General features: G+C 62.7%; 4 protein-coding genes across 5 annotated transcripts; 2 read left to right on the top strand and 2 right to left on the bottom strand.

Moving 5' to 3' along the window:
* Nucleotides 1-285: 285 nt before the first annotated feature.
* On the bottom strand, nucleotides 286-3292 carry CHLRE_16g691776v5 (uncharacterized protein). Its single transcript, XM_001698848.2, has 8 exons — nucleotides 2659-3292; nucleotides 2345-2446; nucleotides 2158-2216; nucleotides 2033-2074; nucleotides 1500-1619; nucleotides 1279-1352; nucleotides 1112-1169; nucleotides 286-905 (listed from the first exon to the last, which is right to left on the bottom strand). The coding sequence occupies exons 1-8, from the start codon at nucleotides 2798-2800 to the stop codon at nucleotides 810-812; spliced, it is 693 nt and encodes a 230-aa protein (XP_001698900.2). The 5' UTR covers nucleotides 2801-3292; the 3' UTR covers nucleotides 286-809.
* Nucleotides 3293-4462: 1170 nt separating this feature from the next.
* CHLRE_16g691664v5 (uncharacterized protein) lies at nucleotides 4463-7618 on the top strand. Of its 2 annotated transcripts, none has more exons than XM_043071718.1 (4): nucleotides 4463-5058; nucleotides 5124-5230; nucleotides 5344-5382; nucleotides 5605-7618. In XM_043071718.1, exon 4 carries the CDS (start codon nucleotides 5662-5664, stop codon nucleotides 5860-5862), a length of 201 nt encoding a protein of 66 aa, XP_042916335.1. In that variant the 5' UTR covers nucleotides 4463-5058; nucleotides 5124-5230; nucleotides 5344-5382; nucleotides 5605-5661; the 3' UTR covers nucleotides 5863-7618. The 2 variants fall into 2 exon arrangements, with proteins under 2 accessions (XP_042916335.1, XP_042916336.1); XM_043071717.1 differs by having other exon boundaries at nucleotides 5599-7618.
* A 592-nt stretch (nucleotides 7619-8210) lies between these two features.
* Nucleotides 8211-15542, bottom strand: CHLRE_16g691552v5 (uncharacterized protein). Its single transcript, XM_043071716.1, has 16 exons — nucleotides 15121-15542; nucleotides 14819-14842; nucleotides 14537-14657; nucleotides 14286-14392; nucleotides 13914-13994; nucleotides 13598-13634; nucleotides 13181-13287; nucleotides 12500-12537; nucleotides 12294-12396; nucleotides 11616-11657; nucleotides 11387-11477; nucleotides 11007-11161; nucleotides 10737-10862; nucleotides 10519-10584; nucleotides 9936-10121; nucleotides 8211-9723 (listed from the first exon to the last, which is right to left on the bottom strand). Exons 1-16 carry the CDS (start codon nucleotides 15406-15408, stop codon nucleotides 9664-9666), a joined length of 1632 nt encoding a protein of 543 aa, XP_042916334.1. The 5' UTR covers nucleotides 15409-15542; the 3' UTR covers nucleotides 8211-9663.
* A 110-nt stretch (nucleotides 15543-15652) lies between these two features.
* Nucleotides 15653-22979, top strand: CHLRE_16g691440v5 (uncharacterized protein). Its single transcript, XM_043071714.1, has 7 exons — nucleotides 15653-15933; nucleotides 16033-16113; nucleotides 16202-16465; nucleotides 16618-18209; nucleotides 18337-21634; nucleotides 21979-22238; nucleotides 22427-22979. Exons 1-7 carry the CDS (start codon nucleotides 15808-15810, stop codon nucleotides 22656-22658), a joined length of 5853 nt encoding a protein of 1950 aa, XP_042916333.1. The 5' UTR covers nucleotides 15653-15807; the 3' UTR covers nucleotides 22659-22979.
* The last annotated feature ends 45 nt before the right edge of the window (nucleotides 22980-23024 follow it).

The following is a 23024-nucleotide window of genomic DNA, read 5'->3' as shown; positions in this document are numbered from 1 at the left end:
CATGCACGCCGCAACTGCTGGGCCCAGGCCATGCGCCGCCGCCAGGCCCTGCGCCGCTGCCACTGCTGCTGCTGGTGGGGCCCTCCACCACCACCGCCGCCGCCGCCACCGTGGCGTAGGGCCGCAGGCCGCGCTCTACCAAGCAGCACCTCCATCAGCGCGTGCCGTGCGTGGATCGCTTCGCTCAGGGGGCTGAGCCCAAAATGCAAACAGAGTGCTTGCCATATGGAAGGCAAGCGACGTGCACCAAAGTCCTTAACCATGCCCGGCCTCTGATGCCGCAGGCCATCACATTCATTACAAGGCTCGGATTGCCTAGTGATCGACCGCCGTGTGTGCGCATCCACAGTGGCCGCACATTGCAAATCCAAACAGCAGCCGAGCTGCAGTCACCACAATCTTGATGCAACCATCAGATGCTCTGCTCAACCGCGGGCCACTAGACCAAGCAATACCGTAGTAAGCCTCAGCCGACGCGCTTGCCCCGATTCGGGGCCGTTAGGCTGCTCTGTAACCTGTTCCTCCTCCTCCACCCTTGCCCCTGTACTTGATCCGACTTCACTCCACGTTACCCGTCCCACCCCTCCTGCTCTGCACATGCACACCGCTCCAGGCCCCCCGCCGCTGCGCTGGGCGCCGCAGCTCTGTCATGCCCTGTGCCTCCGCCGGCTGGACTCCGCTGCTGCCTCAGTCATGGTTACGCAACCCGCATATCACAAGCCAGGCAGAGGTTCCATGCAATCTTGGGACTTATCAAAGGGAAGGACTAGGCTCCAACAGATTTGCTGGCTTAGCCGGGCTTGTGCACCTCACTCAAACAAGCCAACCTCCCACCGGTGTCCACAGCCCAGGCAGGTCACCACGCGGTTGGTAGTGGCTCCCTCCTTGCTGCCCCACGTTTCACTCTGCACAAAGAATAGACAGGTGTAGGTCACGCGCACAAGTCGCGAGCGTGACCACATCTACAGCATGACGCGCGCGGGTAGATGCGCGGTGCATGAAACGTTTACGCGTCGCAGCGACCCCAGCTGCAAACCGACCACGAGACACAACTGCACTCGTTCATGCTGTCAAACCCCATTCTTTTGAATGATCAGCTTATTTAACTCACCTTCCCAATGTCTCTCCGGCCCGATTCGATGTAATTGCAGTTGTTGCCACCGCACTTCCTGAAGGGCGGCAATCAAGTTCATGGACACTTGTGCGCACTACAGGCATGTTTCAATGCAGCTGCTTTGTGCCATAGACAGCCGGTTACTGAAACAAGCCCGTACTCACTTGCAGGCATACTCTGTGGTGAGCGTTCCTGAAGCGCCGCTGCCCACTACAGTCACCCGTTGTAGGGCCTTGTCCTGGGGGCGGTGTGACGTGGAATATACAGATGGGGCCAAAGCGTCACCCAACATGTGTTCGCCACCAAGCTGGACAGCAAAGGTTTAGGCCGTACACAAGTGCATCGCAACTGTCTTTCGATACATTGCGTAACCACACCGCCTCACTTTCAGGTGTGCGAACTCCTGCTGCTGTTGAGACGTGGCCAGCTGTCGCGAGTCCATTGCAACCAGGGCAGCAGGGTCCACTGCGCCGCTCACCACTTGCCCACGCAGGTCAGCGTTGCGCTGCAACACGACAGTGTGTACGGGCATCAGGACACGGCGATGCGCAACCAGGGCAACAGGATAAGGGAATAGAAGATGCGGGGTATCAATTGGTACGCAACCCATGGGTACGGGAATCGGGGCTTTGGTGGAGGCCTGTGTGTTCCAAGCGTGCATGTCGTGCACCATGCACAAGACAAAAGGATCAAGAGCAGGCCGCTCCAACAGCTAAACACGCGTGCCCACACCACCACACCCGCGCCCTCAGACCCACCCCCACCCCCCCACCGCCTCCACCACCACCACCACCAAGCGCAGCAAACACACAACGCGCCTCAGGTGCATAGATCAGGCTGTTAACAACGCCCCGTAAAATATTCAGCGGGGGCCGCTCCATGGCGGACATCACACCTCCTCGATGCACGGGTGCTCACCTTGAGGCTGGCTACCAGCAGCCGTGCAGCGGCCTTGTACTCCTGCGTGGCACCACACACAGACATGGGACGCTGATGCTCCGTCTCATGGTCCTGAGAAGCATGCGCCTCAGCACTGCACGTACCGGCCCCGGCTTTGACCCGTGGTGGTGGAAGAGCGCAGCCTCAATATCCTCGGCCAAACCTAGGGTAGGAGGAAACACGTGCAGAGGGAAGGGGAAAGGTGAGCAGCAGGTGCACCCACGAGGTGCACCCCTGAAGAGCAAATATTAATCACCTTCAGGATGCTCTTCTCATGACACATGCGCGCACCTGTCACATCTGGAGTGTCACCTTCGTCTTCCCCACCAGTCGCCTCAACACCCGCTGCGTCAGTATCCTGTGTCTGGTGAGCTGTTTCACTGCATAGCGCCGCTTGAATGGCGGTGACGTAACAGCACAGGCAGCGGGACAGGTTCAGAGTCAGGGTCAGGATCAGGGTCGGAGTCAGGTCCAGAGTCAGGGTCAGGGTCAGAGTGCAGGTTCAGAGTCAGGTTCAGCGTCAGGAGAGTTTGGTCGACAGTCGTGAGTGCGGCGGATGGAACTGCACACCAGCCGCAAATGTCTTGCTAAAACTTGCAACTCACTTTTTATCGTGCGCGTGCAGTTGGTTCTTAGCTGTGCAGTGGCCGCCTCCTCCCGCTCTGGATTTGCAGTCGCTGCCTTGGCTGCTGGCTTCTTGGCGGGCGGGGGCAGCCCCAGCTCCTCCCACAGCGGCCGCTTCTTCATGCCCGGCAGCGGCAGTGCAGGTAGGCCACAGCCCCGGCCGGCCTAGGGCTTCCCTCCACAAGCCTACCGCGCGTAGTCACCGGTCCTGACTTGCGCTGTGCTGGCACAGCGCTGCTCAGGCGGTGGCCTTGGCGGTGGCTGAGACGGCGGAAGCGTCGGAACCTGTTTGCGTGGCTATACCTGACGACTAGCGGGCGGCTTTCAGCACGCGTGCTGGCCTGCCTGCGAAGCGTTGTTGATGCAAGACGGTCCCGGCTTTATGGCGCTCCACGCCGGGCCCCACGCGTCGATGCAAAGGACGAGTTCCAAGCAGGGTCGCGCGGACCCCAGCTTCACGGTTGTACAGTTTCTAGCAGTGCTTAATCTCTTATATAGAATGTTTGCATCCGTTCTGGTTGAGATGAAGAGTCACTCAAGGCCAGGTCGGTCAACGGGTATTAACTCGACGTCTGAGTCCGATTTCGGCCTTCAGGTTATGTGTGCTGGTTCGACTGGTTCGAGGCACCACCTGGTTCGGCTTGCGGATGAAGCCAGTATGTGCTCTGCATCAAATGGATGCCCCTCCGTTGCCCCATGCCAGCGGCGGCACGGCCGCTCCCGTTGCCCCATGCTAGCTGCAGCCGCTCCCAGGGACCTGGCCAGTGCAGCACCGTCCTGGCCACCGTCCGGGGTGCATGCGTCTAAGAAGTCCCGTGAAAAGCTGACTTTGCCCGAAACGCATGACCCAAAGACTGAATAGGGGAAGCTAGATCTTGAGCTCGACACAAAAGCGGCGCAGGCGTCTGTCGACGAGGGGAGGTCGCTTCGGCGGCCGATAGCCCCCATACGCCCCGCCACCAATCCCGAATGGTCGCAAATGCAGAGGGCGAAGGCGGTCCTGTCACTGATGGCCGCTCCGTAGATGGGGCGCGGCGCCTGGGTGAGGATGGGGCCGAGGGCCCCGCTACAGGGCCAGACAGGGCTTGCATCTTCGGCGAGCGGCAAGAAACGGGCCCTAACAGGCCCAAATGCAGGCCCTCAGGCGAGAAAGATTGGGCATGTACGGGGGTGCACTCTCGTTGCGTTGGGCTGCATACGGCCCCTGAATCTCACCGCTCCTTCCAGGGGGGCTTTGTGGGGGCGTAGTCTGGGGCCCGCTTCTTGCCGCTCCCCGAAGATGCAAGCCCTGCTTCCTTCGCAAGAGAAAGGTGGGCTGCGCCCATGCCACGTCCTGCCACGTCTCCAAGCGCCTACCACATGTCCACATCTCCCGGACATAGTTGGGGTCGGTTCGTACACCGCCCGCCGTGCGTCCAGCCGTGTCCAGCCACGTCCCACTGCCAACAGGGCTCCTATCTTAATGTCTCCAGACATTAATTGGCCATTTTGGCCGTTTCCTAGACATTCCTCCCGGGGGCTTATGTCTGGGGTGAGACTTTGTTGGCCCGGGTTTGGGGCGGGTTTTGTCCGAATTCCTATGGAGAAGTCCCCAAACCGCCATGTGCCCAGACAATAGATGGCGGCCACCCGGCCGCTTTTGTCTGGAGCTAGACATTACCCCAAAAACAAGATACGACCCCTGACTGCCAAGCACACGCACAGCCAGCAATCAACCAAACAGCAGGACAAACCCTCCAGCAACAACACTCCTCACTGTTGCGGCCTACCAAGACTATGAATGGTGTTTGAGACCGATAGGGACAGCCAGGGCCGTGGAAGTCGGCCGGTCGGTCGGTTCAGTCGCGATTGGACATGGTGGTACGCAGGGCGGCGAGTTTCATGCTAGGCCCCGGTGCGGGGACGTTCTAAGTACATGAATGGCCAAAAACTGCGGCCGAAGCAGCAAAGCACGGTGGTCGCCCGGTTTCGGCCCCATCGCGATGGGAATGGACCTGCCCCGACTTACTATTGATGAGGGTAATAGTTCCAATCGAAACATACTATTGATAGATATTGTCAAGCTATACAGTAGAAATGCTTGCAGTCTTGCAGGTGCACGCAACCGAACGAGTTCAAGGCGATGCTTGTGCTCTCTCGCTTTCTCCAGATTATCTAAAAGGCATTCACGTTTGACCTCTATCCAACGCGAAATGGAGCCTGTACAAGTGGAGACGGCTTTCAGCAGGCTGCTGAAAAGCTCTGCTGCGATGCAGAAGCACGGCGTGGCCATCGGGGCCGTAAGCGGGCTGCTGGCGGCAGCTGTTGGCACCGTATGGTTTGCCAGCAGAGTGCAGGCACGCAACGAGCAAGCTATTCTGGAGGTGCAGCACAAGGTGAAGGTGAGGCGCAGAAATGAGACTTCTGATCTCTCGCACCTTAAAACCGCGAGAACTCGTTGGAACAGGAGGAGAAGCTGCAGCGCAAGGTGGAGGGCGAGCGCCTGCGTCGCGACATGCTGCAGCGCGTGGTCGATATGTCGTACCACGCTGACTGGCAGGGCCCCCGCGAGCGGTAAGCGTGCACGCAGGTTTCGCTGCCGCTGAATGCTAGCTTCCAGCATCTGCCTCCCTCAACTCGTATGTTTCCGTTTTAAAGCGTTGCGCTGTTGTACGTTCTGTCTGTAGCGTCGCGTAGAAGAGCGGCGTGGAGGACGACAGCGCCAGGTGCGCAATTCCAGCAAATCTAGCTACCAAGCGTGAACGGATGAAGATTGTGCGGGCGAGTATGGAAGAGTTGGTGCAGGAGGCCAGTCGGAAGCCAAGGGGAGCAACGGGGAGTTCAGCCTGGGGGGGCTCCATTTGACAGGGTGCGCTCTGGGCTCATGTCCATTGACCATGCACAGCTGATGGAGATTCTTTGATCGTCTGTGTGGCTTGCAGGAGCAGGTGATGGCAGCGGCAGGGGCGGTGATGGCTGCTTGTGGACCTGCAGCTCCGGCGGCAATGTGCGGGTGGTGCCGGCAGTGGTGGCAGCAGCAGCAGCAGCAGCAGCAGCAGCAGCAGCAGCAGCAGTGGGCGGAGCAGCTGGATGCTTTCGTCATGGAGGTGTGCATGCGGCTGTGGGGTGCATGCACTGCAGTGTTGGCTACAGCAGTGACAGCAGCAGCAACTCCGATGACAGCAGCTCAGCTGGGAGTGCGGTAGGCAGTGGTGTGTGCGGGTTGCTGTGGCAGTTGCAGCTTAGTGATGTGGTGCTGTTGCGGCCTTTTCCAGCGTCCGCATAGGCTGCCCGCCAACGGCATGCGCAGGCAGCTTGAGCACTGCTGGCGGTGTAGGCAACTGCATGGCAGGCAGCGGCTGGCAGCAGCGAGACAGATGCAGTGGCCAACAGGTAAGCCTGGCATCTAGGCGGGTATTTGATGTACGCGTGGATGGTGTACGTGGTTGTGGGCTGTGGCTGAGGGTTAGCTAGGCACACAGACATGCCTGCGTGTGGATAGGGGGGCATCAGCCTTCATTGACGTTGGCACTTCGTTGGGGTGCAAAGTGGCAGGTCCACTGTAGACTGTGTGAAAGCTTGACTCAGGACCTACCCGAGGGTTGCATCTGCGCGCGCGTGTCAAGGCATGGGCTGGCACTGCCGCAACTCACCATGATGGTTCTGCTTGTGTCACTGATGCGCTACGCGGACTGGTTAGACCGTTACATTGTGTCCTGACATGGGAGGGGGTAAGGACAAGGAACGATGTCATGCTGCAGGAGCATTGTAGAGGGGGATTGATTGAGTGTTTGCCAGGCGGAGGTATTGGGGGAGGCGAAGGGCTATGGACTGCACGTGGAACGGCCGTTCAAACGGACATGTGGCTGTGGCGCCCAGTGGGTTCCACTGTGGCTGCCGTGGGCGGTACGGTCCCGGGTGGTGTCGCCTCGAGCAGCACGCTGCGGCCCAAGCTCGCCATGATCAAGGCGCTGGCCGACGAGATCAGCGCGCTGCTGGCCGACCCGGGGCTCGAGGATGTGGTTTAGGCAGCATCGTCAGGACGGTTGGGGACGCTGTCGGTCGGTCAACTGGACACGGCTGTCGCCGGGCCGCAGGTTGATTCTTATAGGGGAATTTGTAATAGTATGGTAATGGTGTATAAGCGGGCTTCGTTTGGTTTCCCGCGAGGACGCGGTAACTTTGGAGAGAGGGGTCACAGCTGTGGCGCCCTAAAGCAAAACGTAACAATGACATATCGATATTAGTGTGCGACTGACATTTGAATAGGGAACCATGAAGTGCGTGCGGGTTTCGCGTCTGTCATGGGCCTTCACCCGATGGATGGGTCGGTGGCCACCGGTCACGGAGTGCGGAGCTGTCCGTTAAGTCGGTTGATGACTTCAGTGACAGGGGCAGTTGAGGTTGGACACGTAGGCATGGCGCAGGCCAGAGCGTGCCAGAGGCGGAGGAGTGGTAAAGGACTTGCCCGGGTCCCGGCTGGGCCCCAAGTTGTGTGGTGCGCCGCCGTCCAAAGGCGGCCACGTTGCTTAGTGAAGGCGCAGTGGACGCGTGTTGGACCCAGGAAAGCGGCCACGTAGCCGGGCCTGCGCCGCTGCCACTGCTGCTGCTGGTGGGGCCCTTCACCACCACCGCCGCCACCGTGGCGCAAGGCCGCAGGCCGCGCTCTACCAGTATGGTACTATTTGTCGACGCACGCCCGCCCGCACCAGGCAGGCAGGCAGGCACGGACAAGGGCGATATTATGGGGCTTCCTGGATTCTTGACAAGTGTTCCCCGGTCACGGGAAAAGGGGCTGAGCCTCTACAGTCTGAGGCCGAACAACCTCATCGCCCGGACATAGCCGGGGTCGGTTTCCACAGGCACGTAGCCAAACCAGGTGCCTAGCAATCGCGATGCCACAGCAAAGCCAACCGCAGCCAGACGCAGCACAGTTGTCAACAGCCGCACTACTTGTCATGCTGCTACGCATGCCCTGCCCGCCCCACCGCGGACCGCTAACTAGACACCAGCCGGCTCCTCAGCCTGCGCGCTTGCGCCGCTTCTTGGGCGGCGCTGCGCTCTCCTCCTCCACGTGGCCTTTCCCGCCCCCTCCACTACCAAGATGCGCGCACGCGCCCCCGCTGCTGCTGCCGCCGCCGCCACCGCCGCCACTGCCGCCAGTCTGCAGCGATGCAGGTCGCTTGTGCCCCAGCAGCATCTTTACCAGCGCGTGCCGGATGTTGGTTGCGGAGTTGACGTCACGTCCCTGCACCGTCGGGAGGGTAGAGTGAGTCCCACTGAGCCCACGACTGAGCCGTCACCCAGTGAGTCATGAAATGTGCGGTGGTGGTGGTGGTGGCTGTGTCTGTGTGTGGTGGTGGGGGGGCGCCACCACACGGGTATGACGCCGGTCTGGCAAAAACGTGTCCACACGTGTTTCTCCACGCTCGCGTAGACTTAGCCTCCCTCTTTCAAAAATTAACTTATATGACATATGAGGATGCAAAACCTCGCGAAAGTCAATTGTCCATGGACGTGCTTTCGCTCCCTTGGCGCCGGTTTGCCGCCGCTACATATTCTTTTGCTTTTCATTCACATTTGCTATCCGTTCTGACGCCTGCCTGATTCTTAAAAATGGGGGGTGGGGGTGGGGGTGACAGGGGGGGTCGGAAACAAAGTGCCAGACCCCATGCCCCGAAATCCCCCGGGACCCCCCTTGAGGGGACGACCGCCCCCCCGACGGACAAACCTTGTTGTTCAGGGGTTAAAACCCCTCCATTTAGTACCAAAGTGGTGTCAATTGACTCCTCTTGACGAGCACTATCACTCCGTGCCATCAGCGGTCCTGTTCTGGGACTTCGGTCACAGGCGGGATCCTATCCATGGAAATCCCCTCGACCCAGACCACCCCGTGAACCCGCGCTCAACTCTCTGCCGCGCGACGAATGGACAATGTGCATCGGCAGCCTTGTTAGACGTGAACTCATGCGCACCAGCGCTTCAGAGCCCAGCAGTGTCAGTGCGCGTGTGTTGAATGTGGAGACATGGCCCATGTCCACGCCCGGACGCGCAACTTAGCCCTCCCACGCTTTGTTTGTGCTTACTACGTCATAACGTGCACATATGAGCCTCGTACTGCTGCGTTTGGCCCCTAGTTCTGCTTGTGGGGCGCTTCCCGAAATCCGCCAGGATGAGCTCCCGAAACCCGACGGACCCCCAGGGACGAGGTCCGCCCCCCCAACTTTGGCGGCCCAGAACTTCCTCACCAGACACCCCCTTAAAAAACTAGAAGTACGTGCATGATGCTCTCCTAAAGCTCTGTAATATTGAGCATGGGGTAAGAACCTGAGCTTTCTACCCCCCTGGGGTGATGCACCCAAGGAGTAAGGGGGGGTTGACAAGCAAGACGACAAGCAAGACGACAAGGCCGCGGTGCCTGTTTGAGAGGCTGAGGTCTTATGACTGTATGCGAAACTGCGAACTGGTTACGGCCCAACACGGGGGCCACTTATTAATGCCATCCGATGTAACGCGTTTGCGGTTTGCCATGGGCCCATGGCCCCCGGTGCGCTCTACGGCTCACCCGTAGGTGCAGCGCTGTCCAAACTATGTTGCACTTGTTCATTTACGGTCGTGCGCCTTGCTGTTTGGGCCACATGCGTCCCAAACATCCGTGCAGTCCAGGGATTCCCCTGGCGCAGCCTACGCAGCAACTAGCAATCAATACTTGACCATATACAGCGTGATGGATGGAAATGACACGCAGCTACACCAATTAAACCATCACACTCCGGGCCCGGGCTGACAGAGTGACAGCGCACGCACGTCTGCCTCAGCTGCCCGGAGGGCGAAGATGCTTGCTCCCCAAGCCACGTAAGCTGCAAGGCTCCGCAGCGGCATCAGGTTGTCACGCACGCGGCTTCAATGGCGTCGATAACCCAGGCCGTGCCGTCTGCTCACTTTCCTACATCCCTGCTGTGGGCCGCGCCGCCCGCCACACGGCTACAGCCGCCCTAGTCCCAGGGCTACCAGCGGCTGAGGTCGCGGCCGAAGATCATGGTAATACTCCAGTCGAAGGCTACCGCCTGGGAGGGGTGGAGGGGGCGGCCGGAGTGTGGGGGTCAGCACAGCCACACACCAGTAGGATTGCAAGCCACGCCGAGCGTGACCGGCAATCATAAGGATGACTGCGTATATCATGCTCATAATCCCGTGAAACCATTGCATCACCCCTAGCCACCGGCACCCCCCTGCCAGCTGCCCAGTCCCCTGGGCCATGTGCCATGGCGGCACCCACCAGGCGCTTGGGGATGGAGCCCAGGCGTGTGAGGTAGGCGGACCGCCAGGCCACCCAGGACAGGAAGCCCGCCAGGCTGAGGTGGCGGCGGCCGGCGTCTCCCAGCTCCAGCACGGCGCTGTGGCCGCCCACAGTGGCCATGGCGCCCAGCTGCCGATACACGAACTCGGTGTGCTGCGGCACGCCCTGCAAGGTAAGTGTTTGGGTGGGTGTGGTGGGGTGTTTCACACTTTACCGTGCTATAAGAAACAGGCAGAGCTACATATTTGAGCACACGGGCGGCGAAGGCAGCGGCAACAGGTAGGTGCGGTCATGGTGTAAGGGAAACCCGCGATGGACGCGATGGACTGCTACCACTATACAGAGCCCGCTCCAGGCACGCAGCCCCCCAGCCCGCGCGCCGCGAGCCTGGGTGTTACTCAATGGTAAGAGAGTTAATGGTCTACGGTCTACGGCCAACGCCGACAAAATGTACACGGCTCAATAGCGTCCTAGATGAAGGTTAAGGCCAAACCTCCTCCGCGCTCTAGTTCTGGTTGGGTTGGAAAAACACTACTCCACCCCGCCCCTGCCTGCCACCTACGTGGGGCGGCCCTCGCGCCAGCTCGTTCAGCACTCTGGCCAGATAGCGGCCCTGCTGCTCAGCAACCTGGGCAGTGGGAATTGGTCAGGGGGTGTTGAGGCCAAGCAAAAGGTAGCCGGAGGCGGTGACATAGAGCTGCGCAGCTGTACATTGTTACTTGGTAGCATCCTCATCATAAGGTCTGCATACCCCGCCTGCCCGCCCGCCCGCCTCCACACCTGCGCCAGCGCGGGCAGGGGCTTGTCGGGGTTGGCGCACACGTCCCCCAGCGCGTACACGTGCGGCACCGGGGCCAGGCCGGCGGTGGAGGGCGTGTCGCTCTCATCGGCCAACAGGCCCGGAACCTGGGGGCGGGGGGTCGTGGATGCACGGGGCGTCGAGGCCACGCCGGGTTGACTGCAGCATCATAGCGGAATGCAGCATGGGCCAGCAGCGGCTGCAGCGAGTTGGCAGCGCTCGGCCGCTTGGCTGCTAGTCACTGCACACACCTTGCCCGTTGAACCGGCTGGCGTTTGGCTAGTCGGCTCTGATTGCTGTGGCTGCGACGTGGCCGGCGCTGGGTTGGCGGCACTGGTGCTGGTGGCGGTTGGGGAGGGCGGCGCCAGCACGCGCATGTACTTGTCCACTGCAATGCGGCCCACGGCTGCATGTGGTTGGAGGAGAGGGCGTGTTTTAAGGTGAGGTGCGGACTACGGTACTAAAGCGTGTATCATGTCGCCCTAGCAATCGTCGTTTCAAATCCAAATGAATGGCACCTGAGGACAGTGTCACATGGCTGTTTGTCGGAACTGTTCAGAGTCGGAGTCAGACTGCTGTGTCTAATAGCAGAGCAGCATGGTGCAGGTGTGGATAACCCTGCCGGACTCACCGGTCTTGGCAAAGGGCAGGGACAGTGAGAAGGGTGTGGGGCCCACTCCGGTGCTCCAGATGCACAGCCCGTACGGCAGCACCGTGCCGTCCTGGGCGGAAGGGCGGGTGAGGGACACCAGCTCGTGCCGCGCCCAACATACCGGTACCGTGAGCGGGTGCGGAGGGATCCGGCAGCACCAGCAAAGTGCACATGACCACACGCGCCCACCCCCGACAAGCCCACGTACCTTGAGCACCACCTCGCGCGGCGTCACCTCGTGCACAATGCCCTGTGCAGGGTAGGTGCAGGCGGGTGGAAGGCGGTGTGGACTATAGCCCCGGCAAAAAGTCAGAACCCGTCAGGCAGCAAGCGACTTGCGACCCGTGCACAAATAGAGTGGGCCTGACGGCCTAACTGCCATAACTGCCATCCCACGAGGTACTGACTCACCCATCCAAAGGCATCACGTCATGTCATGACGCACAGGCACACGGCACCCACCGCCCCTCCCCCACACGCGCACACTCACACAGTCACACACTGCATGCACAGTCCTGCATGTTTCCTTCCCTATTGCTTTACACTTACACACTTACACACACATATACAGAGACACACACACACACACACACACACACACACACACACACACACACACACACACACACACACACACACACACACACACACATTGGTCCGTAACTGCGCACGCGTGTTCAGCGGCTTTGTTCCGTTTGTTTTTGTGTTTAACACACACACACAAACATGACGGGGTCAGGCCGAATGGTCGCCCGTGGGGTTCAAGGCTTATCGCGTTTAAGTATGACTACCTGGGTCGCAACGCAACGCTCGGTACAATCGCTAAGTATTGGTAAGTAACTCCGGCACCGTCGTTCGGCGGCTTTCGTTTCCGTTTTCAACACACCTTGCGAAGAAGCACGCCCCCCTGGATGAGTTTGCGTGCTGCGTACTCGCGCAACGAGGCGTCGAACGACCCCAGCAGCTCACGCGCCTCCACCAGCGTGACCCTGGTTGCGAGGGACAGTTTGCAGAGGGGTGAATGCAGCCGTGCTCCTGGCCATGTGGACATCGCCTGGTGTAGGTGCGCTCGCAGCCACATGCCGCCCTCACCTCATGGCCTTGGCGCGCTCCGGGTACATGCGCATCAGCTGCAGCCGCACCAGTGGCAGTGGATGGCGGCATTCCTTTTAGAGCGTTGTTGGGATCCCCTCGGCGTATGCAATGAATCCCGGTGGGGAATGTCCTACTATCCCCTGACACAAGACACTTGCCACCGCAATGTCTCCCGTTCCCGTCTCTTGTTCTTTGTTGGGAAGGACGACGACAAGCCCCCCCTCAAACGTTTCGTTGGGCTCGCACACATCACCCACCCCTTTGCTGTCTGCTGTGTTTGCCTGTTTACCCTCAGCAACACGCTTAACCATGCTCGCTGATTACGTACTGCCCCGCAGTTCTGCGTGGTGGCGGTAGCGTGGTGTCTGCGCGCTTAGCGCGCATGTGAGTCCGTGGGTTCTTAAGTCCTCAACAAAGGTTTGCGCGCGGCAGGCACCACAACACAACGCATGCCCCACCTACTCCTTTAACCTACATGCTCTCAGTTCAACCACCGAAACTAAAACGTTTAGTCGTCAAAACGGGGAGCTATCAGCAGCCTCGGCGGCAGCCGCCATGCTGGCGACTTCAGTATGGCGCGTATCCGCGCTGTACCCCTGGACGTCGGCGCTTCTATGTTTGATACACACCGTCCGCATGAATGGCTAACCCCGCCCCCCACCGCACGTCCACGCACACCTCGTGGCTGATGAAGTCGGTGAGCTCTCCCGCCACCTCCACCCCCGTGGGGCCGCCACCCACTATCACGATATGCAGCAGCCGCGAGAACTCGTCCTGCTGCCGGCCTGGTGCGCCAGGGATGGGAGGGCCGCGTCCGCAACATTAGGCGCATGGGGACATTGGGGAGTGAAGTCCCCATCCTTACCTAACCTTGACAGTCCTTAGAAACGCAACCAGACCCAGGGGCGGCACGTTTTGCGCCCAAATGCACCGAGTCCCACAGCCCGAAGCTAGCGTAGAGGTGGCACATACAGCGTGGCACGGGGTTTGATGGCAGCGAGGACCGCAAGGCCCCAGCATGTGCATTGGGCAGGCCGGATTTACGGTAGGTAGGATACACTTGCACCGCACCTCAACGCAACGCACTGGGCTCACCCGGCACTCCCGCCAGCGCGATGTTCTCAATCAGCTTCTGTGTTGTGCAATCCACGGCCGGAGGTAAGTCGACGCATGGGTTACATGCAGTGAGCAAAGCCGTGCGCGTGTGCTGACGTTGCAAGCGAATGAGCTTGGAAACCAGGAAGCTAGCTGCGGGGAGCCCCACACTGCTCCCCCCATTCAATGGCGATAAACCCAATCGCTGGGCTGCGGCATATATGGTACTCCCTCGGCTCACCAGTCTTAGAGTGTTTAGGACTGAACTTCATCCCACACATTCACACGTATGCTTGACCCTTCCCTCGCCACCCACTTGACGGATGGCGTCTGCCTGTTTGACATCACGCAGGAAGTGCGCGTTCTCCAGCACACCGGGAATACCAAAGGTGCTGCCCTGCAAGTGTAGCGAGCAGGTAGGGCACACATCCCGCACACTCGGGTGGGACGGGTGCATGGAGAGACGCAGACAACGGGTGCAGGTGCGCAGACCTGGTGCGGGGTGAGACCCGCCCCAGGCCCCATCGCCCCAGAATCCGTGTGCATTTCTCCGGGGTGATGTGCGTGAAAGCGCGATGCCGCTGGTTTGACGCCAATGCACCCAACCCCGCTGAGGATGTCGGATGCAGCCGGCTTCCCCGTCGCCTCCCCGCCCCAGCCCCCCCTGCCTCAACCCCCCTCCCCCCACCTGGCTGCCGGTGCATATGGCCAGTTTGTCGTACTGCACACTGAAGTCCAGTCCGTCGACGGAGCGGCACGTCACGGTGCGGGAGGCCGCGTCGACCGCATGGGCATCTGGAGGGAAGGGCCGCGGCACGGGGGTGCAACGTGCAGGGTAGGTATGGCATGCATCTAGAGGTGCTCGGTTTGGGATGGTCTGGCGTCTGTCCTCCCGCATCCCTGATCTATGCCGCCGCCGCCCACCGGCGCAATCCGCACCGGCAATGAACACGGAACTGGAGGGCCGGCTGAGGCAGGGCTGTATCTCGTGCAGGTGCACTGCCACACTGCGGGGCTCCAGGGTGCCCACAGTGGTGGAAGCCAGTAGCGGAGTAAACACCTGCAGTGGAGGGGGAGGCAAAGGAGATACAAGGGTATGGCGTGGGCTACGAGCTCAAGGGAAAACAAGTGCCAGCTGACTCAGGGTTGGTACATGACGGACCCAGCACGAGAGGCGAGCATCTGCATGCCAGGCCAACTCTGTCAGCCCTGTCTACTCACCATGTGGTTTCGGGGGCTGATGACCTGTGCATGAGTCAGAAGCAAAAGCCATGCGCGCATTTGTAGACCTCCAGGCCAAAGCAGTGACGATTGTGTTCAAAGAATATCCCCACGGATACCCCTGTCCGTTTTTGCCCCTGGAACTAGTCCCCTCGCGCCCCCTCCCCCGCTTCCCCACCCTACCCCTGTGTTCAGGGAATATCTCCACGGATACCCCTGTCCGTTTTCGCCCCTGGAACTAGTCCCCTCGCGCCCCCTCCCCAGCTTCCCCACCCTAACCCTGTCCTTAGCCTGCCACGCACCGTCAGGTCGTACAGGTTGGGGTCAATATCATGAAGAAGCCTCGCCGCTGCCCAGCCGGAGCCGAGAACAACGAGTCTCTGGCGCCCCGTTTTTAGGGGCAGTTGGTCGGAGCTCGCGGTCTTCTTGCTGGCCTGAGCCTGTGCAGCTAGTCTGCGCAGGTGTTGATAGACTGCTGTGCCGCAGGGACGATGGTCGTTGCTGAAGGCGCCGAGGAGGGAGGTCCCCACGCCGCTTGATCTTCTTATGTAGCTCGAGGCAACCGTGGCAAGAAGCGCCGAAGCAGCCATGGCAAAATCTTTAGAGCTAAGGCCCTTTCACAGGGGTTGTTCCGGCAAAATGCGCTCTGTCAAAGTTGGCCGGGTTTCGAGAGCAGCTTCCTAAGGGCGAAACCCCAATTAGCCGTAACAATGGCCAGCTGTCCTCTCTCATGCAAGCGAGGGCTGTGGAACATCTTGACAGCATTATCCAATGCCATTCTCCCAGACAGTTCAATGCAACCGGGGAAAGAGCCCATGCAAACCAGAGGTCTCGAAGGTCGACCAGTCGACATTCTCGCTCGTTTAACCAACTCTTACAGCTCATCTTTAACAAGTAAAAGTTAATTCCATATAATTTGGCAGCATTTTTCGTTATGAGGCACTGACTTATCGGACCCCCCTCGCGGGGTCGCTCAAAGCTGTAAAAGAATGTCTATTCAGACTAGATCCGCAGTTGGGTATAGCGGGGGCCAGGTGACATGGACTGGCCCAGACGAGTGCGCTTGGACATGCGGCAACGCCGTGGTGCTGCACACTCTGGGCTCGAAAGCACAGGTAAATCGAGTTGACAAGTATAGATGTAGTTGCGTTGGCGTGGAAACGCCAGCTTGCCCTTCCTGGATGATGGTGCCAACGCTGCTCGACGCTGCGCAGCGTGTGCTGAAGGGCACTGGCTTCGGCATCAGTTGCTTCGCGGTCAACAAGCGCCACGGGCTGCTGGCCATCGCGGAGAAGGTGAGCTCCTCAAACCAGGCCGCGCGCATGCGCACACCAGCGTCCTGGCACGACCGTCATGGTACCCCCGCACTCCGCACCCTCGCAGGGCTTAAAGCCGATGGTAACTGTGTACTCTACCAAGACGCTGCAGCCTCTAGCAAAGCTACTGCCTGGTGATGTGCGGGAGGAGGGCGCTGGCGGCGGTGCGGACAAGCCGTCGGGGTCGGGGGCCGTATCTGGCAAGCAGCAGTCCTCAGGCCCGAGTGTTGTGCTGGGCGTCACCTGCCTGGCCTTCTCCAATGACGGCGAGAGGCTAGCGGTGTGTGGCGACGAGCCGGACTGCTCTGTCATTGTCTACGGCTGGCGCAAGGTGCGGGCAGGCGCTGCATCTGTGTGCTGCAGCCAGGAGGATCGTGCTTTCTCTGGCCGTGCCGCAGCCACACCAACCGAATGGGCCGGTCGTAGAGCTCAGATGCGCTTGTTTGCGCGGCGCCATCTGATTCGACTGCGTGTAACGTGCAGGCTGAGGTGCTGGGCCGCTGCCGTATGCCCGCGGCCGCCAGCTCCGCCTCCAGTACCTCGCCCGCCTCCTCCGTGTCCTTCCACCCGCTGGACGCCAGTGTGCTGGCCACCAGCGGGCCAGGAGGCGCCTGTGCAGTGTGGTTCCTGGAGCCACTGTGGGAGAAGGCCGTCTTCAGACCGCTGCAGCTGGCGGCGGGCGCACTGCCGGCCGGCGCCGAGGTTACGTGCCACGCGTGGGGCCCCGGCGGGCTGTATGTGGGCACCAGCACTGGCGGCCTGGTGCTGCTGGACACAGCCACCATGGCGCCACTGCAGCTGCATGCAGCGGCAGGGGGGGCAGCTGGAGAGGTGGCGGGGGGCGCCAGCGGAGGCGCGTCATCGCCCACGCCGGGCGCCAGCAGCGGCGGGGCAGCAGGTGGAAGCGTGGTGGCTGTGGTGCCAGACGCAGTCACCTCCGGGGCGGCGGTGACAGCCCTGACGCTCAACCGAGATCTTGTGGCCGTGGCGGGCGCAGACGGCAGCGTGCGTGTGTTTGTGTCCGTGCCAGCAGCTGCCGCGGCCATCACCCCCGAGCCGCTGGCGCTCAGCCACGAGGTGTGGCTGGGCCGGGCAGGACCGGCCAGAGGTGTGGCGGTCGCCAGTGCCGAGTGTGGCGGAGCTGACCACGCCACGCTGCTGCTGGGCTGCCCCGACGGCACCATGTATCGGGCGCCACTGGCTCCGAAGCAGGGTGGCGGCCCCACGCACTCGGTCCTGGTGGTCGACTGCCATGTGGGCCGGCTGGCGGGGGTCGTGCCGCATCCAGGCGGCGGCGCCTTCCTCACCACCGGAAGTGACGGCAGTGTGCGAGTGTGGAGCACCACGGATGGCGCACTGCTAGGCCGCAAGCAGCTGAGCAGTGCGCAGACAGCCCTGGCAGCCGCGGCTCCGGGGGCGTCGCTGGCGGCAGTGGGCAGCGAGACGGGCGTGGTGCGAGTGTTGGTGCTGCCGCCCGCCTCCACGGCAGCCTCCGCGGCAGCTTCTGACGCGCCACTGCCTGCGCTGCGAGTGCTGTTCCGGCAGCGGCTGCACTCGGCGCCTGTGGACGTACTGGTGTTCAGTCCGGCCAACGACCTACTGCTATCAGCGGGGCGGGACGGCATCGCCTGGCTGTGCTCGGTGGACGCGCGGGGTGGCCGGGTGCGGCCGCTGGGCTGCCTGTCCCTGCCGCCCGGAGAGCGAGTACTGAGTGCCACCTGGCCGCGTAGCGACGGCGGCAGCGGCGCAGCCAGCGGCCACGCGCAGGCTGGCCCCGTCAGCACCACATCTGCGGAGGGTGATGAACCCAGCTGCTTGCTCAGCCTGGCTGGTGGCGGGCTGATGTGCCTGACCGCCAGTGCGGAGCTTCACAGCGGCAACTGGCGCAACCCGTACCCAGACATGGTGCTGGTCAGGCCGCTTGGAGGGGCCGGCGGCGGGGGCGCAGGCGGCGGCGCCTCTCGGGCGCTGGGCAGTGACACGGGCGACGGGCCGGGCGGTCCGGAGCTGGTGACCATCAAGCTGCTGCGCCTGGAGGTGGCCATGCTGGCGGTTGCGGCTGTGCCGGGAGACCGGTGAGTTGTGGCCCTGATATGCGTTGATACGAGGTGCTCAGGAGACAGTCTTGTACTGATATCTATTCATGTTTGACAGTTGGCTGAGCACATGCCCCTCTTCCGCGATAACCCTGCCGACCCTCAGCTACGGCGACGCTTACGGCCTGGGTGCGGACAAGCAGCTGCACAAGCTGGTGCTGCCCGCAGAGGCGGCGGCGTGGGCAGGCCTGAGGGCGCGGCCGCTGCGTAGCGCGCAGCACGTGCCCGCGCACGCCCGTGCCTCGGGCGGCGTGGCTGTGGCCCCTGGCGGCCACCTGCTGGCGAGCGGCGCGGCGGACGGCACTGTGGCACTGCGCAACATGAGCCTCATCACGCTAGCAGCGCAACAGGGAGGAGACGGCGCAGGTGCTGGCCTGCACGACATCACGGCGGGCGGTGTCGTGACGGTGTCGTTTGATGCCACTGGCCGGTACCTGGCCTCCGCGGGCGCCGACGGGGCGTTGTTCGTGTACGAGCTGGTGGGCAACTCGGTGGCGGGGCCGCAGCACCTGGTCACGCCGCCGCCGCCAGCCGCGCCGCCGGCACTGCCGGTGGGCTCCGCCGCCGCCAGCCGCGCCGAAGGCGGCGATGACTTTGACGACCCGGCTGAGCTGACGGTGGTGGCGGCAGCGCGGCGGGAGGCGGCCATGGGCGGCGTGGAGGGCGCGGCCGGCGGCGAGTCCAAACGTGCAGCGGTGGCGAACCGCCTGGCGACACTGCGCTCGCGCATCGCGGACCTGCTAGCGGCGAACGAGGCCGCGCCGGAGCTGGAGCGCCTGACGCGTAACGACATGATTGTGGACGTGGGGCTGGTGGAGGAGCTGCAGCGGGAGACGGAAAACCGCGTGGCGGCGGTGCAGGCGGCCGTGAAGAAGGAGCACCTGCGCACCGAGCTGCTGGCAGAGCGCGTGCGGCGCATGGTGTGGGACAGCATGGCAGTCAAGGGCGCGGTAATCAGTGGTCTGCGCGCGCCCGTGCGTGTGCACAACTTCCCCCTTACACAGCCAGGGCAGCATGAGCGCGTGCTGAAGCAGGTGACCATGCTGCGGCGTGTGGAGCTGGCGGAGCAGGCGGCGCTGGGCGTCATCCCCTACGGCCTCATGTTCCGCGGCAAGGGGCTGGAGGGGCTGCTGGGCGAGGACGACCTGGCAGATGGAACCCACTCCACAGCCGACATTGCAGCGGCAGTGGCGGCGGCAGCGGCCGCAACAGCAGCGGCAGCAGCTGCGTCTGCTAACGCAGTTGGCGCAGCTGGAGCCGCCGCTCCCGGCAGCGCTGGCACTGGTGCTGGTGCTGGGGCCGGTGGCGCCGCGCCTGCCTCTGAGCTGGACGCACTGCTGTACAGCGATTTCGACGTCTACTGCAACACCCGCAAGGCGTTGCAAGTGCAACTGCTGAAGCAGAAGATGCGAGACGTGCAGGCGGGCTTTAACACCGACTTCAACAAGGTGGCGGCCGCCAAGAAGGCCGACTGCGACCGCATCGCTGACCTCAACGCCCGCCTGGACGACACGCTCAAGGACCTGCGCAAGCTGGGCGCCGGGCCGCCGGCTGGGCTGCTGGACGAGCGCTTCAGCCTGAGCGCGCAGCAGGACACACGCGACAACATCGCGGCCACGGTGCTGATGGTGCGCGAGGAGGAGGTGGGCGCCGAGCGGTACGTGAGCCCGGCGGAGCGCGCCAAGCAGGAGGCGGCGCGTAAGGCGGACGAGGACGCGGCCAAGCGCTCGGCCAAGGACAACGCCGGTGAGCGGGCGCTGCGCCAGATGATGGGCGGCACGCTGGCGGCTCGCGGCGGCGGCCATGACGAATCCAACCCCTTTTCGCTGCCCAAGCCCGCCTGGCTGGTGGCGCTGGGCGTGGAGCCTGATGCCGTCAACCCCAAGCTCATCACTGAGGAGCAGAACCGCGAGCTCAAGGAGTGGCAGGCTAAGGAGAAGTCGCTGCAGGAGGAACGCGCCAAGCGAATAACGGTGCTGGAGATGGAGCTGCGCACCGCCAAGGCCGCGGTGGAGGAGCTGGTGGGCCGCTTCGATGACTCGCTGGCGGCGCTGGCGGCGCGGCGGCACCGGGCGGCGGCGGAAGTGTGCGCGCTGGAGTCGCGCATCGTAATGCTAGCGGCCAGCGTGGGCCGCTGCGCCAAGACGTCCGAGGCGGTGGAGCGGGGCCTGCTGGCGCGTCTTGGCGCGGCCAAGGAGGCACATGGCCGGGCGGCGTCGGAGCTGAGTGAGCGGCGGGCGGCACTGGCTGAGCTGGAGTCGCGTCAGGCCCAGCTGGGCGCTGACGAGCGACTGATGGACCGCAACTTCAAAAAGGAGTTTGCGGAGGCCGACATCCACCTCAACCGCCTGCTGCAGCTCTACAGGGCGCGAAAGCCTGAGCAGCTGGCCAGCATGCCTGGCGGCGGGGCGATCGGTGCAGCAGGTGGGCACCAGAGCGGCGTGGAGGCCAGCAGCGGCAGCTTCAGCCGCGTGCCGGGCGGAGCGCCGGGGCTGCACCGCCAGGCCAGTCTGGCGCACAGCCCCTCGGGCGCCGCTGCGGCGGGCGGGGAAGCAGCCGGTGCCGCGACAGCCGCGGGCGGTGCAGGGTCGAGCGGTGGCGCCGCTCCTTGCGGTGCGGCCGGTAATCCTTCAACAGGTCCACCAGCCAACATCACGCCCACCTACACGCACGCCCTGCCGCTACCGCATGCCGCGGTCGCAGCCACCACGCTTAATCCCTTCCCGGACGCACCGCCGGGTGCCTCCGGCCACGACCGGCCCGGCTCCTCCGCGCTGCACCCCTCTCACAGTCACGCCAGTGTGCACGGCAACCACGCGCACCACCACCTCTCTGCTGCCGCTGCCGCCGCCGGCCATTCCGACCCGCTGCACAACCTGTCTGGCCTCAAGCCCGAGGGCCTGGACGCCGCGCTGTGGGACCGCTTCGTGGCCTACAGGGCTGAGCGCCTAGCCGCGGAGGCGGGTGCGCGCGCTGCGGCCGGCGACTTGGTGCTGGCGCGGCGCGACCTGCCCGAGCTGGAGAGCCGCGAGGCCGCCCTGGGCTCCGAGATGGAGGTGCTGATGGGCTCCATCACGGCGCTGAGGTCGGAGCGCAAGGTGGCGGCGTACGACAACGAGGTGCAGCTGAGGTTGCTGGCCGGGCAGGTGGAGGCCATGCCGCCGCGCCCCGCCTCGGCAGACATGAGCGACGCCCGGCTGCTGGGTCGTGGCGTGGTGGAGTCTCTCAACAGCGTGGTGCTGGGCAAGGGCACCAAGAAGGTGGAGCTGTTGACGGCCATGAAGGACTTTAAGCGCGGCATCTACGCGGCGCAGTGGGAGGCGCAGGCTGCGGACATGCGGCTGGACGACCTGCGCGCCAAGATCCGCGACCTGCAGCTGCTGCACGTCACACGCGACATGCAGGTGAGGCAGGCTGGGAGGCGCAGGGGTACAGCAGGCGCGTCGTTATCGATGTCTGTGAATTCCAGCGGCCGGCAGTAGGGAAAGGATGCGATGAAACAGGGTAAGGGGCAGGTTTGCGTTGCCCGTAATATGCAGCGTATGCCCAGACCCCAGCATTCACAGCAATCAACATGTAATTTGCGACGTCAAGCACGCCGATGGCCGAACGCGGGCGGGCGGGGGGAGGGAAAGGTGTGGAAGGGCAGTAACATGACCAGGTACGAAAGCAGGGAGGCGGAGCGAGCAGGTGTGGAACATGGAATGGAAGCATTCATCTTTCCCTCCCCCTTGCCCCTCTCCCTCAGACCGTGCTCAAGGACGGCGAGGACCGGTCCAGTGCACTGGAGGCCGCCAACCTGGAGGCGCTCATGAAGCAGCGCGAGCGGCTGCACGCCAAGGCGCTGGAGGACAAGCGGCGGCGGCTGCGCAAACTGGCGGCTGACGTGTCATCCCGCAGCGCCCAGAACCAGGAGGTGGCGGTGCACCTGGTCACACTGGGCAAGGTGCTGGAGGAGCAGCAGCGGCTGCAGGCGGGCATGCAGAGCGCCAACGACCAGGCCACAAGGTGGGCGCGGGCGGGAAGGGCGCATGCACGGCAGTGGAACTGGGCGAAAGGAAGGTCCAAGGCTGTTAATGCGGCCAGCGTGGGGCGCCCGTTGCTCCTGCTGCACCTGATGTCATCGCCACTGCAACTTTGCTTGACGCGTCCACTGCTTCTTACTGTGCATCAACCCTCATCTCCTACTCCCACAGGCGCATGCGCAGTCTGGTGACTCACAAAAAGCTGAAGGAAATTGCTCTAGCGCAGCAAAACGAGCTTGGGGAGCTCAGGCAGCAGCTGGAGAAGCTGCGCCTGCGCACCTACCCCACCTTCATCGAGAGCGGCGCTGTGGCGGGCATGCCATCGCCACCCCGCCGGCTGCCTCCCGACATCAAGCTGCTCGCAGGCAGCCCAAGCAGCAGCAGCGTGGCGGGCAGGACGTGAGCGCAGTGCATGGCGGTAGTGCTGTGGCGGGTAGGGAAATGACCAGCAGGAGGACGGGTTAGATTGCAGGTGTGGTATGAACTGGTCCTAGAGCTAAATGTTGTCACATGTGTGACGTTGTGATGGCCACAGGGCTGGACATGGGCCTTGGGGGAGGGAATAGCGACCTGGGGCTCCAGGACTGTGCCGCGACAGGCTGGGATGGGACAAGCTGCCCGGAGTTAACTCATAACTGTGACACCGAGACGCTGCACTCGCTTGTTAATATCTAGTTGTTTGCCAGCTGGTTATTCCTGTGCCTCTTTGTAAACGTTTGGTTGCAAATCCTCGCTCCGGGACTCTGCCCTCCTGCTTCGACGGACTTGA

Source organism: Chlamydomonas reinhardtii, chromosome 16, assembly GCF_000002595.2.
Source record: "Chlamydomonas reinhardtii strain CC-503 cw92 mt+ chromosome 16, whole genome shotgun sequence".
NCBI classification, from domain to species: domain Eukaryota; kingdom Viridiplantae; phylum Chlorophyta; class Chlorophyceae; order Chlamydomonadales; family Chlamydomonadaceae; genus Chlamydomonas; species Chlamydomonas reinhardtii.
This window is presented reverse-complemented; position numbering and strand designations above follow the sequence as displayed.

What these genes read in the sequence shown, in the direction of transcription:
- CHLRE_16g691776v5 (XM_001698848.2), bottom strand. Translation starts at nt 2,800, where the DNA reads ATGAAGAAGCGGCCGCTGTGGGAGGAGCTGGGGCTGCCCCCGCCCGCC. An exon ending in AGGAGTTCGCACACCTGAAA is followed by an intron (nt 1,353 to 1,499) that starts GTGAGGCGGTGT and finishes CACCGCCCCCAG; the next exon opens with GACAAGGCCCTACAACGGGT. An exon ending in ACCACAGAGTATGCCTGCAA is followed by an intron (nt 1,170 to 1,278) that starts GTGAGTACGGGC and finishes GCCGCCCTTCAG; the next exon opens with GAAGTGCGGTGGCAACAACT.
- CHLRE_16g691664v5 (XM_043071717.1), top strand. Translation starts at nt 5,629, where the DNA reads ATGGCTGCTTGTGGACCTGCAGCTCCGGCGGCAATGTGCGGGTGGTGC.
- CHLRE_16g691552v5 (XM_043071716.1), bottom strand. Translation starts at nt 15,408, where the DNA reads ATGGCTGCTTCGGCGCTTCTTGCCACGGTTGCCTCGAGCTACATAAGA. An exon ending in CCAACCTGTACGACCTGACG is followed by an intron (nt 14,843 to 15,120) that starts GTGCGTGGCAGG and finishes ACTCATGCACAG; the next exon opens with GTCATCAGCCCCCGAAACCA. An exon ending in CCTGCCCTTTGCCAAGACCG is followed by an intron (nt 11,162 to 11,386) that starts GTGAGTCCGGCA and finishes AACCACATGCAG; the next exon opens with CCGTGGGCCGCATTGCAGTG.
- CHLRE_16g691440v5 (XM_043071714.1), top strand. Translation starts at nt 15,808, where the DNA reads ATGTCTATTCAGACTAGATCCGCAGTTGGGTATAGCGGGGGCCAGGTG. An exon ending in CTCTGGGCTCGAAAGCACAG is followed by an intron (nt 15,934 to 16,032) that starts GTAAATCGAGTT and finishes GACGCTGCGCAG; the next exon opens with CGTGTGCTGAAGGGCACTGG. An exon ending in TTGTCTACGGCTGGCGCAAG is followed by an intron (nt 16,466 to 16,617) that starts GTGCGGGCAGGC and finishes TGTAACGTGCAG; the next exon opens with GCTGAGGTGCTGGGCCGCTG.